The sequence below is a fragment of the Urocampus carinirostris genome, chromosome 3 (genome assembly GCF_059441175.1).
Source record: "Urocampus carinirostris isolate Australia breed hairy pipefish chromosome 3, RoL_Ucar_1.0, whole genome shotgun sequence".
Lineage (NCBI taxonomy): Eukaryota > Metazoa > Chordata > Actinopteri > Syngnathiformes > Syngnathidae > Urocampus > Urocampus carinirostris.
This window is the reverse complement of record NC_142351.1, coordinates 588,456-602,557: the sequence shown is the minus strand read 5'-3', so window position 1 is coordinate 602,557 and position 14,102 is coordinate 588,456. Positions and strand designations below refer to the sequence as shown.

The 14,102-nt window shown below is 42.4% G+C and overlaps 3 protein-coding genes across 6 annotated transcripts in view; 1 reads left to right on the top strand and 2 right to left on the bottom strand.

Annotated features, from left to right (window-relative positions):
• The window catches only part of LOC148368196 (uncharacterized), a 29,193-nt gene extending 28,750 nt beyond the window's left edge, over positions 1-443 (bottom strand). For all 4 annotated transcript variants that reach the window (XM_088330205.1, XM_088330206.1, XM_088330202.1 and 1 more), the window contains exon 1: positions 241-443. In XM_088330205.1, the coding sequence (XP_088186331.1) occupies positions 241-301 (61 nt within the window). In that variant the 5' untranslated portion in view covers positions 302-443. The remainder of the gene's footprint in view (positions 1-240) is intronic.
• The window catches only part of LOC148368184 (uncharacterized), a 316,699-nt gene that overhangs the window by 121,992 nt on the left and 180,605 nt on the right, over positions 1-14,102 (bottom strand). The window lies entirely within an intron of this gene.
• On the top strand, positions 653-10,920 carry LOC148368195 (uncharacterized). Its single transcript, XM_088329627.1, has 4 exons — positions 653-1,309; positions 2,367-2,459; positions 6,151-6,432; positions 9,440-10,920. The coding sequence occupies exons 1-4, from the start codon at positions 1,249-1,251 to the stop codon at positions 10,918-10,920; spliced, it is 1,917 nt and encodes a 638-aa protein (XP_088185753.1). The 5' UTR covers positions 653-1,248.

Below are 14,102 nucleotides of genomic sequence, written 5' to 3'. Positions count from 1 at the left end.
GACCTCAAACCCCTCTATTGAAGTTTTCATGTTACATTATACGAGTCACTCAAGAGCTTTCATTTGATTTCCTGCACTTTTAGTATTTGCTGGAGGTGAAAAACGAGTTATTTCCTGTAAAAGGTTGAAAACAAGTTGTATTGGAATTTCAAACCACTATTCGTTCTTTCTTTTGAATCACTAATATTGAATTTTGGAAAGCATTGTTATTGTAGCAGAAGCAAAAAAAAAATGTCCAACCTTCCCCGAGCTGCTTGGAAAAAGCGTCCTCTCGTCGCGGTCCTTCCTCACTGGAGCGCATTCTCTCCGAATTTCAACGAAAAATATCTCCAACTCGGGGTTAAAAAGGACCACAAAGTGATACTTGAGTCGAGTTGACGTCGTTTGAAGTCGACTAGAGGACTTTCTCGACATTTTCTTTTTCGGCAGCCATGACACCTTCTCCTTCGAAACCCCGCCGCAATGGATTGTGGGTCATCCAATTCAAGTAAACCTCCCCAACCCTGCTTAACAGATGAAGGCGGTACCAACATTTCTCACAGCAATGCAACAAAAACACGGATTTTGTGAGAATTCAACAAAAAAAATCAATGAAATCAAATTTCAACTCTGTTGTACCAGCAGGTGGCACTGTTGGACTCGTCATTGCAGGACACTTAAACACAAACTTGTCAACAATATTTCAGCAGGAATTTCAACAGAACAAAACTTATGAATACACTCGTTACTGCTTTTTTTATTTTTACCTTTTTTATAATATCCTTTTTGACATATATTGCCTTAACATAGTTGTTCACCCGACGAATAGAGTTATTTTGTCGCCGACCGATCTCGTCTTCTATCTGTTTTCTGTTGCTGCGTTCCCGAAATGACGATAACTGAGTTTTCCAACCTCCGACCAGGAGAAATGCCATGTAACACAACTTTTCAACCAGGACCTCACACTTTGAGTGTCTTTCTGATTATATTTCCCCAGTTGAGGGTTAAAAAGCCCCGACATCCCACGTTCTTTAGACGTTTTTCGGTCGTATCTGGTAGGATCTCCCAAAACACCCATTTTCGTGAACGCAGCGTGCGATCCGTGCCATTGCGGCGGGGGTTTGGAGGGAGAAGGTGTCATGGCTGCCGAAAAAGAAAATGTCGAAAAATTCCTCTAGTCGACTTTAAACGACGTCAACTCGACACAAGTATCACTTTGTGGTCCTTTTTACTGCCGAGTTGGAGTTTTTTCGTTGAAAGACCAATAAAATGCGCTCCAGTGAGGAAGGACCGCGACGAGAGGACGCTTTTTCCAAGCAGCTCGGAGAAGGTTGGACATTTTTTTTGCTTCTGCTACAATGACAATGCTTTCCAAAATGTTGCAAAGGAAAGAATAGTGGTTTGAAATTCAAATACAACTTTTTCAGCCTTTTACAGTAAACGACTCGTTTTTCACCTCGAGCAAATACTAAAAGTGCAGGAAATAAAATGAAGTTTAGCAGCAACTGGTACGAAGTCGCATCCAAACTTTATATATGTATATATAATTTGTAACCGCGGTGTAGCCGTCCAACTTAAGATCCCCATTCGGGCTGGACTGCATGATGAGGCTTTTAATACAGTTGTTGGAAATGAAATGAGTCACACACAACACGGGGTTTCTTACCTCTGCTGGCTTTCAACACTATAAGGGGAATTAGCATTTTAGCACAACATGCAACGTCTGGCAAAACTAACACAAAAGGCGACAGAAACAAAACAAGAATAAATCCAAACAGCCTGATAACATCAATCACATTACTGTGCATGTAGAGACATTTGTCAGCCGTGGTTTTAATCTTTACAATTAACTTTTTTCGGAGCACCGAAAGATTGTGGCTTACCGTTAGCGGCGCACTGTAGACTGCCAACTAACTCCTGCCTTCCAATCACAGAATCAGAAGCCCAAACTTTACCCCATAGCAGCAGGTGGCGCTGTTATAGCAGCCCCTTCACACACAAAGATCATAGGTCGTGGATGGGAACATCCCAAAATAGCATAAAGCATGCGCTAGGAGCAAGATAGCGACTTTATTTTAATCATCAAAGACGACAACAGAAAAACTTTCCTCTGATGGCCGCTAGATTTTTTTTCCTTTTGGAGGTACTGGAGAGAAAAAAATAAGGCTTTGGAAGTGCTTGAAAAGTGCTCATAATTGGCCATGAAAACCATGTATGAACCCTGTTTCCATGACTTCCTGTATATTTCATGTGCGGTCCCTTCCCAAGGTTTCTTCATTTTCCGCATGCTGACCTTTTTTGAGTGTTTCCTTGCCCTTTTGTAGCTTTGAGATCAGGTTGATGTGAGTTTCGTCACAAATAAATGCTGTTTGTCTTCTGTTTTGCAGAAATCGGTGAAGACCATCTTCCTCCTGCGTGTCAGGAACCAGAGTGTCCAGGAACTGTTTACAAGATACTCCAAATTGTGTTGAACAGAGCAGGTTGGTGGTTTTACTTTCCGCAACGTCCTTATTTCGGAGGGACCGTCGTTGGGCGTGCCCCCCAAAAATACGCAGAGAGGAGATATGGCAAAAAGGGAAGGCTCCTTATGGCATTGCTCAAACAACTCGTGATGGTTGCCCGCCCCCGCGTCAAGACTTCCGCCAGATGTCTACACACAATAAGCTATTGTTTTCTATTTTAAAAAAACTAAAGATAGATATCGCATCAGGGGCGTGTCTGTGCAATGGATTCCAAGTGATTTGACGGGGAGGAAGCAATATTTAAAAATGGGACAGTTGTCCTCTGAATACTTGGACATCGGTTGTGGAGTACCACAGGGTTCTATCCTGGGTCCAAAGTTATTTCATTTAAATCTTATCGATATTTTTCATGTTTCAAAAGTATAAAGACGAATAATATTTGCCGAGGACACTAACATTTTCTATTCCAATGAGAATTATATTGATTTAATAACTTGCAATGATCATGAAGTCATTCCCCTAAAAGTATGGATGGATACAAATAAATGAAAAGTTTAAATAAAACCCAAGTCATATTCTTTGTTAATCGCAAGGCAAATCAAGATTTAGAAGTCGAAATGGATGATGCTGCAATGGAAATCAGAGAGTTTTTAGGGATAATAGACAAGAAAGGTTTAGGGGTGATAATGGACAAGAAATGAAGCTGGAAAACGCACATCAGACACATACAAACTAAAGTATCTAAAAGCATCTCAGTTATTGATAAAGCCAAATTCGTTTTAAACTATAATGCATTGTATTTATGATATTGTTCTGTCATACTTAACATATTGCGCAGAAGTCTGGGGCAATCATGACAAAAGTTCACTCTGCAGTGATTTTTTTTCCATAATCTACAATCGCTTTCATTTGTCTCTCCATTGTTTTATGTCAGGGGATTGTGGTTTCAGGCAGGACACTGTCATCATTTTCTTTGCTAGCAGAAGCATAACCTTTAGTATGTATTTCTGTTGACCAGACAACAATTCCCGCGCTGATCTACAGAACGAAAACCTTAACATTAGTTTCAAACTCCAGCTTCGACCGTATTTTGGAGCCCTGAAATCGGTTAAAACCTTGCAGCCCAAACCCTTGTTTGTAACCCTATTCCTAACCGTGTTTCATTTGTAATCCGAGCTTTCAACCCTACGTTCAGTTTAGAACCCTAATATGGAACTCAAACCCTATCTCTTAACACCTTACCATCTGGAGACTACCGGGAGTGCCTTTCCGTTAAAATTGACCTTGAATCATTCAGCATAACATATCCAACATGTGTTATCTTAGTTATTTACAGGTAAGTTAAGGAAGCTAAGCTCCAAAAGTGAACGTTACTATGACTAGAGCCCTTTGGACACCATCTAACAATGATGTATGATTGACAAAAAACAAAAAATAGCATAAAAAGGCCACTCAACTGCCAGTACACAAACACGGAGGATGGGCTGGGCACCCGTATGATGCGGCGGGGGTAAACCAGCGAAAGCTGTCGGGGCCTGCTGTTGTCACCCTGACCCAAGTGACACGGCCGCTTTCTGTTGTCCCGTTTCATCCAGAGGGACGATAGCGTGACTGACTTCGGTGCCGATGTGCCTAACTTGTTTGGGAAATTGGGTTGGCCACTGGAGTACGATAGTGAAGAGGAGAACAGATGTGCAAAGGAGTGGCTAGCTATAAAGAACTGCCCGAAGTGCAAAAAAATAAAACAAACAGATGCTGGGGCGGCAGTAGCTCAGGAAGTAGAGCGATCGTTTTAGGATTAAGGGATCCCAGTTCGAATCCCGGCTTGTCCGTGTTACATGTCGAAGTGTCCTTGGGTAAGACATTGAACCCCCAATTACCCCCAATAAGCAGGTTAGCGCCTTACATGGCTGCACAGATCACGGCCGCTATTGGGAAATGTGAAGCACATTGTAAAGCGCTTTGGGAAGTCATTGACTTGAAAAGCGCTATATAAATGCAGATCATTTCATTTCAGATCATTTCATTTCAGATCATTTCATTTCATTTCATTTCAGATGCAGTGTAGACTTACTATGTGTATGATTGACACTTTAACATGCTAATGGCCAGGGGGACAAAACTATTGCAAAACCTGCTGGTCCTGCTCTGCACACTGCAGTACCTCTTCCCAGAGGCTAGCAGAGTGAACAGTCCACGATGGGGGTGAGAGGGGTCCCTGATGATGTTCTTGGCTCGGGATAGGCAGCGCTTCTGGCCAATGTCCTGAATGGAGGGGAGAGAAGTCCCCATGATTTTCTCTGCCGTCCTGGTCACCCTCCTCACACTACCCCGGTCGGAGGCTCTGCGGCCTCCACACCACACAGAGATACAGCTGGTCAGGATACTCTCTATGGTGCCCCTGTCGAATGTGATGAGGGTGGGTGAGGGCAGGTGGGCTCTCTTCATCCTCCGCAGGAAGTACAGGCGTTGCTGTGCCCTTGTCACCAGTGAATTATTAATAATTCCTCCACTTGAGTCGGCTCCTTACATTTTTTCCCCCATTCGTCATGTTTCTGGAGGTAGTGCCTTAGTTGCAAATAATTGTAAAAATTATTTCTGGGCAGGTCAAATTCTTGTTGGAGTTGTTCTAACGATTTCATTTTGTGCTCGTAATTATGTTTAGTATCCTGCTGATATTGTTTGCGCCCCGTCTTCCCGGAATAAACCCCGTTTGATCCCTTTTCATTAATCCCGATTTTCTGCCTTCTTTTGGCCAGTATGCTTGTGAGAATTTTGAGATGTTAAGAAAGTAAAGTAAGCGGTCTCTAGCTTTCACACGATATTGGGTCTTTTCCTTCTTTGTGCAAGACTGTTACGATGGCTTCCGATTTGGGGGGATCTCCTTTTGTTGGCGCATAGTTAAATACTTTATGCAGTACCGCTGTTGATTCTTCCTTAAAGCTTTTGGAGAACACCCCCGGGAATCCATTCCTTCCTGGTGATTTATTTCTTTTGAAGTTGTCTTGTAATTCCTGTTTTGTAATGGGGCGAATCATTTCTTACGTATGCCAAGTGTTGACTCCAAGTCCTCCCAATTTGTTGCTCGTTTGTCGGAGGAGGAAGGCTACGGATTCTTCTGGTCTCGTCGTTGGCTCCTCGGTGTTAGCATGTAGCTCCTCCATGCCTTCCAGCCTCCGCTCCAGCGACAAAGTGCGCTCCAGAAGTTCTTCTTTTTCAAGTCTTGCCACGGCAATCTTGTTCCCGCCGGCTGCTTCGGTATGTTCTCGCCTTCATTTAGGGATTTCGCGGAGGATGGCCGAGTGGCGTCCCTCGTCGACCGATGACATTCCTTCTGCTCCCTCCGTCTTTTTCTCCTTAGCGCCCGTTTCCTCAACAAGTCTCCCCTCCTTGACCGTGTTTTGTGTTTTTCTTTAATATGAGTCACAAATTGTAGCCTTTCTGTCTTTCTCCTAGTAAGTATTACATTTGTCTGTGGTGATTTTTGCCCGAGCGACTTTCCTTGCTGCCGTCTACCTCGTAGCGCCGCCGAAAGTCCCTCCGGCCCCTTTTTATCCTCTAAAAACGAGCATTTAATTTCCAGAGGCCTAATACTTACTGATCAGCCGCGCCTAAGCCTTTAGAATTTTTTTCTACGTTTTGGCACTCGGTGACAATTCTTCTGAACGAGTTGAGGGCAATACAAATAAACGTGACTTGTGTCTTGCAGACGTCAGCCAAGAATATCTTGCTCCTGCGCGGCAGGAACCAGAGTTGCCTGACATTGAAATTGAGGAGGATCTGAAGCCTTATCAGGTTAAGCAAGAGACAGAAGATGGGGAGCCTGTTGAGGAGGACGATTATTCAGTCTTGCCAGTGACCGGGGTCCGTTCAATCGCCGAAGATCAAGGTCAACCTGAAGATAATGGTCGGCAGGAGCTTCTAAGCATCAGCTCCCGTCAACACGTGGAAACGGAAGATGACGACACGTCTCGTTCCGCAAACGCTGAAGGTGGTAACACATGTTCCCAGTGCAGGAAAACGTTCCGAAACAAGTCTTATATAAAGTTGCATATGAAATTCCATGCTGGCGAGAAGCCTTTTTCCTGCTCAATTTGCGGTAAAAAAATCACTACAAGTGTAAACTTAAAAATACACACCAGAAACCACACTGGTGAGAAGCTTTTTTTCTTGTTCAGTTTGTGGTCAAAGATTCACTAAAAATGAGAACTTAAAAATACACACTAAAACCCACACTGGCGAGAAGCCTTTTTCTTGTTCAGTTTGTGATCAAAGATTCACTAACAGTGGGAACTTAAAAGTACACACTAGAACCCACACTGGCGAAAAGCCTTTTTCTTGTTCAGTTTGCGGTCGAAAATTCACCCGAAATGGACACTTGAAATCACACCAACTAATACACGGTGGTGAGAAGCCTTTTTCTTGCTCAATCTGCGGTCAACGATTCACTTTAAATAAAAACTTAAAAAGACACACCAGAACCCACACTGGCGAGAAGCCTTTTTCTTGCGATTATTGCTAGTTGAAAACTTTGAAACTTTGAAACTTGTTCAGTTTGTGGTCAAAGATTCAATAACAGTGGGCACTTAAAAATACACACCAGAACCCACACTGGCGAGAAGCCTTTTTATTGTTCAGTGTGCGGCCGGACATTCACACGGAATGAGAGCTTAAAAATACACACTAGAACGCACACTGGCGAGAAGCCTTTTTCTTGCTCAGATTGCGGTCAAAGATTCACTTCAAGTGGGTACTTAAAAATACACCAGCGAACCCACACTGGGGACAAGCCTTTTTCTTGCTCAGTTTGCGGTCAAAGATTCACTTCAAGTCAGAACTTAAAAAGACACACATTAACCCACACTGAAAAATAGCCAAAAAGTCTCCCAAAAGGCATAAACAGGGACTTACACCTGTAGTTAAGTTATTTTGTTTTCTATTGCTTGTTTTAGGTTGCCCTACACAATAAAGAAACTCATCTCCTTTGACCTGTTGATATTGTGGTGAAAAAAAAATCTATATTGTCAAGTCAAGTCATTTTTATTTGTATAGCCCTTAATCACAAGAAGGTTATTACACTATATTACACTGACTATTTTTCAGTCTATTATTGAACACTAGAAATGACACACAAGACCCGGTGCAAAGACTTTTGCCTGCTTGGTTTGTGGTCAAACATTTACTGAAAGTGGGAGACTTAAAAAAAAAAAAAACATTTTCCCTCCCCTTTTTTAAACCACTGACTGCTACCACGTCAAAAAAGCCACATTCATTCATTCACAGGAAGTGAGCAGACTCTCCACTTGTATCATAAAGATTGGAGACCCCAAAGTCTTCATACGGATTTAAAAGATTCATGATTTCCATATGCGACATGTTTCTTGGTAGATGATCTATTTTAGCTCTAGTCCCCATAAAATTTTGTCTTTTATCAATAATTATAATTATCATAACAACAAGATGGTTGGGTTGTGATGCGGCTGCAGTTGGTGGAATGGAGTGCAAGGTATCGCACGGAGTGAATCGGGGAAGCCAAGGTTTCGGGTGCTCTGAGGAGTCGTGGCCGCTTTGTCGTGTCCCGTTTCATCTGGAGAGACGAAAGCATGACCAACTTGGGTGCCGGGTCGGTCATGGTCCAAAATTCTTTGTTTGAGTTTTTTTTGCCATTTTCCCCCCTTTTTAAATTTCTGTTATTGTATGTGTTTGTCTTGCTGTCGGCCTCTTGAGGGATATGACCAAGGTGGATAGATAAATGTCCCGTGTTGCTCACCTCCCGGCCGATCGATTCGACAGCTGTCCTTCGACATAAGGGTGGGTCAATGCATTGTCACAATAAGATTGCGGACCTGCAGGTTAGCCTCCTCACTCTCACAGTTGTTTTGTGGTGAACATTTTCTCTGTGAACTGCTCATCATTTTCTGCCCTGAATGTGATCAGGGCTTTGGTTTGCTCCACAGTCTCTGAAACATTAGCCCGCATGACCGCATTCGACACAAGTTGCCCATTAACAGGCCGACAGGAAATGATCTGATTCCTTCCGCATAACGATTTCATAGTGAATCGACAATAACAAACCTGACGTGGCTGTCGGAGCCTTCTATTGGCCAGCGTCACATATGCTTTCGAATTTAGAATCGATAGAATAGAATTTAACAGGTACAGAATGCTGACCTCCCCTCCGCGTCAAGAATCGATTCGGTCTCACGTGTTAGCATCATATTGTAAAGAAAACGGGACGCGCGGAATCGTGCGCAGTAAACACGCGCAATGACATATATCCGTAACGTTATCGTGACTATGCCGCTTCAGCGACCGGCGTTTTGTCCGTGTGGATGTGAAGGCACGACTCCTTTAAGATAAAAACGGGGCTAAACCGCGATCTTCCGAACAAATTAAGGTACTCGACGGTTTGGAGTGCCAAGAGTCGTTTCTGGCTTTTTTGGTCGATTTGTGCTCTGTGTAAAGCAGCCATTGGGCAATGTTCATGTTTTGAGGCAACGATAAGGTTTTCCGTTGCGTTTATGTCCAAGACATCTCGATGTGTTTTGTTTCAAAAACATGCATAGTTGTGAAAAAGGACTTACATTTGTGCGGTTCCTTTCCCGCCATGTTTGTTGATATTGAAAATTTGTCTTCTGGGAAGTGACTTTGTTCTTAGTCGGCTCCTGACCTCTTTCCATCCGAAGTGGTTCTTTTGAGGGTCAAAGGGGACTTCTCCCTCGGACTTTAGAGTATTGGGACACGTTACATTTGCACATGCACGCGCAAAAGCAAGTGACGAGGAAAAATAGCGAGAGAAAGTGGGAAGAATGGGACGCAGCAAACAATCTGAACAAAGCCACTCTTGGCATCTAGTGAAGATTTCATTCCCAGAGGCCTAATACTCACTGTTCAGCAGCGCCTAAGCCTTTAGAATTTTTCTTACGTTTTGGCACTATGGGACAATGCTTCTGAACGAGTTGAGGGCAATACAAATAAGCGTGACTTGTGTCTTGCAGACGTCAGCCGAGAATATCTTGCTACTGCGCGGCAGGAACCAGAGTTGCCTGCCGTTAAAATTGAGGAAGATCTGAAGCCTTATCACATGAAGCAAGAAACAGAAGATGGGGAGCCTGTTGAGGAGGAGGATGATGTTCCAGTCTTGCGAGTGACCGGGGTCCGTTCAACCGCCGAAGATCAAGGTCAACCTGAAGATCAAGGTCAACCTGAAAATAACGGTCGGCAGGAGCTTCTAAGCATCAGCTCCCGTCAACACGTGGAAACGGAAGATGACGACACGTCCCGCTCCGCAAACGCTGAAGGTGGTAACACATGTTCCCAGTGTGGGAAAACGTTTCGAAGCAAGTATTATATAAAGTTGCATATGAAATTCCACGCTGGTGAGAAGCCTTTTGCCTGCTCAATTTGTGGTAAAAGATTTACCATGAGACAGACCTTAAAAGTACACACTCTAACGCACACAGGCGAGAAGCCTTTTTCCTGCTCAGTTTGTGGTCAAAAATTTGCCCAAAATGGGCAATTGAAATCACACAAAAAAAACCACACTGGTGAGAAGCCTTTTTCTTGCTCAATTTGTGGTAAAAAATTCACTACAAGTGGAAACTTAAAAATACACACTAGAACCCACACTGGCAAAAAGCATTTTGCCTGCTCAGTTTGTGGTCAAAAATTCTCACAGAATTGGAGCTTAAAAATACACACCAGAACCCACACTGGCGAGAAGCCTTTTTCTTGCTCAGTTTGCGGTCAAAGATTCACTAAAAATGAGAACTTAAAAATACACACATTAACCCACACTGGCGAAAAGCCTTTTTCCTGCTCAGTTTGTGGTCAAAGATTCACCCAAAATGGGCACTTAAAAATACACACTAGAACCCACACTGATGAGAAGCGTTTTTCTTGCTCAGTTTGTGATAAAAGATTCACTAACAGTGGGCACTTAAAAAGACACACCAGAACCCACACTGGCGAGAAGCCTTTTTCCTGCTCAATTTGTGGTAAAAGATTAACTTCAAGTGGGTACTTAAAAATACACCAGCGAACCCACACCGGCGAGAAGCCTTTTTCTTGCTCAGTTTGCGGTCAAAGATTCACTTCAAGTCAGAACTTAAAAATACACCAGCGAACCCACACCGGCGAGAAGCCTTTTTCTTGCTCAGTTTGCGGTCAAAGATTCACTTCAAGTGGGTACTTAAAAATACACCAGCGAACCCACACTGGGGAGAAGCCTTTTTCTTGCTCAGTTTGCGGTAAACGATTTGCCCAGAGTGGGGAATTAAAAAAACACATTAGAACCCACACTGGCGAGAAGCCTTTTTCCTGCTCAATTTGCGGTCAAAGATTCACCCAAAATGGACAATTGAAAGCACACACATTAACCCACACTGGGGATAAGCCTTTTTCTTGCTCACTTTGCGGTCAAAGTTTCACTTCAAGTCAGAACTTAAAAAGACACACATCAACCCACACTGAAAAATAGCCAAAAAGTCTCCCAAAAGGCATAAACAGGGACTTACACCTGTAGTTAAGTTATTTTGTTTTCTACCGCTTGTTTTAGGTTTCCCTACACAATAAAGAAACTCATCTCCTTTGACCTGTTGATATTGTGGTGAGAAAAAAAAATAATAATAATAATAATTTCCTTGTATTGTCATTCTGTGTAACAATGTACACAGAACGAAATGTCGATTGCACCTGACCCGTTGTAGCGAGTCGATGCAGCCGCAGCCAACAGAGGGCGCCGCCGACCACTTTTTAAGTCTTAGGAATGACTCGACCGGGACGCGAACCCCGATCTCCCAGTCTCAAAGCGGGCGCCTTACCATCTAGGCTACTGAGCTGGTATATCTATATTGTCAAGTCATTTTTATTTGTATAGCCCTTAATCACAAGAAGGTTATTACACTATATTACACTGACTATTTTTCAGTCTATTATTGGACACTAGAAATTACACACAAGACCCGGTGCAAAGACTTTGGCCTGCTTGGTTTGTGGTCAAACATTTACTGAAAGTGGGAGACTTAAAAAAAAAAAAACATTTTCCCTCCCCTTTTTTAAACCACTGACTGCTACCACATCAAAAATGCCACATTCATTCACAGGAAGTGAGCCCACTCCCCAGTTGTATCATAAAGATTTGTGACCCCAAAGTCTTCATATGGATTCAAAAGATTCATGATTTGCATCTGTGTCATATTTTTTGATATATGATCTATTTTATCTCTTGTCCCCATAAAATTTTGCCCTTTATCAATAATTATACTCATCACAACAATAAAATTGACCTAGGTGCCCAGGGTTGGGGCCTGTTCTCACCAGAGCCCCAAAGCTTGGAGAGCCTTTGGTTCTCTCCGTCCCTGTTGTTTGGATGAGAACAATCCCCTTGAAGTCCGTTGCCAAAAGAGATAGGAACCTTTATTTCCTCATCTTTCTGGTTGGCCATGTGCTCCTTCTCACACACTCCTCCCCTGAGGGACTTTTTTTGTTCTCAAAAATACACAAGAATGGTCATGCAACAACCTGTCTTTAGTATTTTTGGCAAATATCCCATGTTGGCACGCTAAGAAAACAATCCCATATCATTGAAATGGGTTTATTATCTTAAAACCGGGTGCATTGATCATTACTGTTAACCTGTTGCATCATTTCTTCCACTTTCCATCACTGAGTGCTTGTGTCAATAATGTGCTTTATTCTTTCGTTTGATTCCATTTTCTTTGTCCTGTGAATAAAACATAGTTTAATCAAATCAGACTGCATTATTTCTGGGTCGATGTTATTTTTCTTCTGAACTGATCACTATCCATATCAACGAACTCCAAAATCGATCATTTAAAGTTGTGTTTAAAGTTGCATCCTTCATGATAAATGCTAGTCGCGGGCTATTTCAAACAAATTTGTGTCGGAAACCGAGAGCACCGCCTGCTGACCGAATTGGTAACCACCAACTTAGATTTTGAACCAAATAAATATAATTGAAAGCCATGTGGTAATGGGTTAGTATTATGGCCATGAAAGAGTCTGAAATCACGTTACTTTTGCCAGAATCGAAACTTAACTCTGTGTTAAGTCAAGATAAAACAGAAAAGGGACTTGGATTATCATGGACCAAAGTAAAGTTCTCACTGGAAAGCCATATGAACATAAGGAACATGAGGCTTTTATTCCAGTTGCTGCCATGAGCGACACAACAAACGCACACCATGTGGTCAGCACCTCCGCCGGTTTTCAACATCGTTGGCAGCGCGCTGGAGACTGCCGACAAAAACGGGACATCGCTCAACATGCCGCACCTCGTGGAGTGGTTGCATCGAAACACGTTGCATCATCGTTACAAGCTACATTACTTTAAATGAGTTTTTTTTATATATACGTCATTTAGCACAACTTTTATACATTTATATACAAATATAGTTTGTGAAAGCAGCTCCTATATCTAGCAAAATATGCATTTTTTTATCCAACTGACATTGGGCACAGCTTACCTTCAGCACCGCGTTTTTGTGCCGAAGGTAGGCGTAACAGAGTTGAAATGTGATTGTTTTGAATGTTTTTTGGAATTCTCACAAAATCTGTGTTTTTGTCGTATTACTGTTAATAATCCGGTGGTTCCTTTAGTTGTTAAGTCATGGGCATCTGCGACTGTCTTTTTCGTTTGGCAATTTATGGGCATCAGCGCTTGCCGTAGCTTCAATTTGTACGCGCTGGAGATAATCAATATCTTACTCCAATATGTATTCTGTGTAGCACTATTTAGTTACTCTATATAACATGCTAAAGTGGGCATTTGCACGTCACACTGGTATTTGTATATTGTATTCTTTTGGCTTTATTATTGTATTGTTCTCAGCTCAGCTCAGGGATGCTGCTGGAAATGTGAATTTCCCTTAGGCGATGAATAAAGTATCTATCTATCTCTATCTATCTCTATCTAATTGCAGTCGCAAACAGATGCCCCTGACTTTTGTATTGTTTTGTTGACTGAATGCAGGCAATAAACCGAGTGATTGTGAAACCTTGTGTCGTGCGTGAAAGAGGGTCGTCACATACGGCAAACCAAAAAGGCTGCCGCACAGCACATGTCTTAACAGCAGGGTTGGGTTGGGTTACTTGAACTGGACGACTTTCAATTACTCTTGGATGACTCCAAAACCAAATATGCTCATAAAAGACAAAAGAAACTCAATAGGAATAAAATGATGACTCACACTACGTGGTAAGCTTTCTCTCCTGGCTTTGATCTCTTTGATCTCCGGCAAAACGAACATCAAATGAGACAGAAAAAAAGTGAAAATAAATCCAAACATCATTTTTGCCGTTCCGTGTGTTCCGTTACCCCCCAAACCTGCACAAAATGGAGTCATTTGATTCCTATTGAGTTTCTTTTGTCTTTTATGAGCATATTAGCTATTGGAGTCATCCAAAAGTTATTGAAAGTAATCAAGTTCAAGTAACCCTCCCCAACCCTGCTTAACAGATGAAGGCGGTACCAACAATTTTAACAGTAATGCAACAAAAACACGGATTTTGTGAGAATTCAACAAAAAAAAACAATGAAATCAAATTTCAACTCTGTTGCACCAGCAGGTGGCACTGTTGGACTCGTCATTGCAGGACACTTAAACACAAACGAGACAAAAATATTTCAGCAAGAATTTC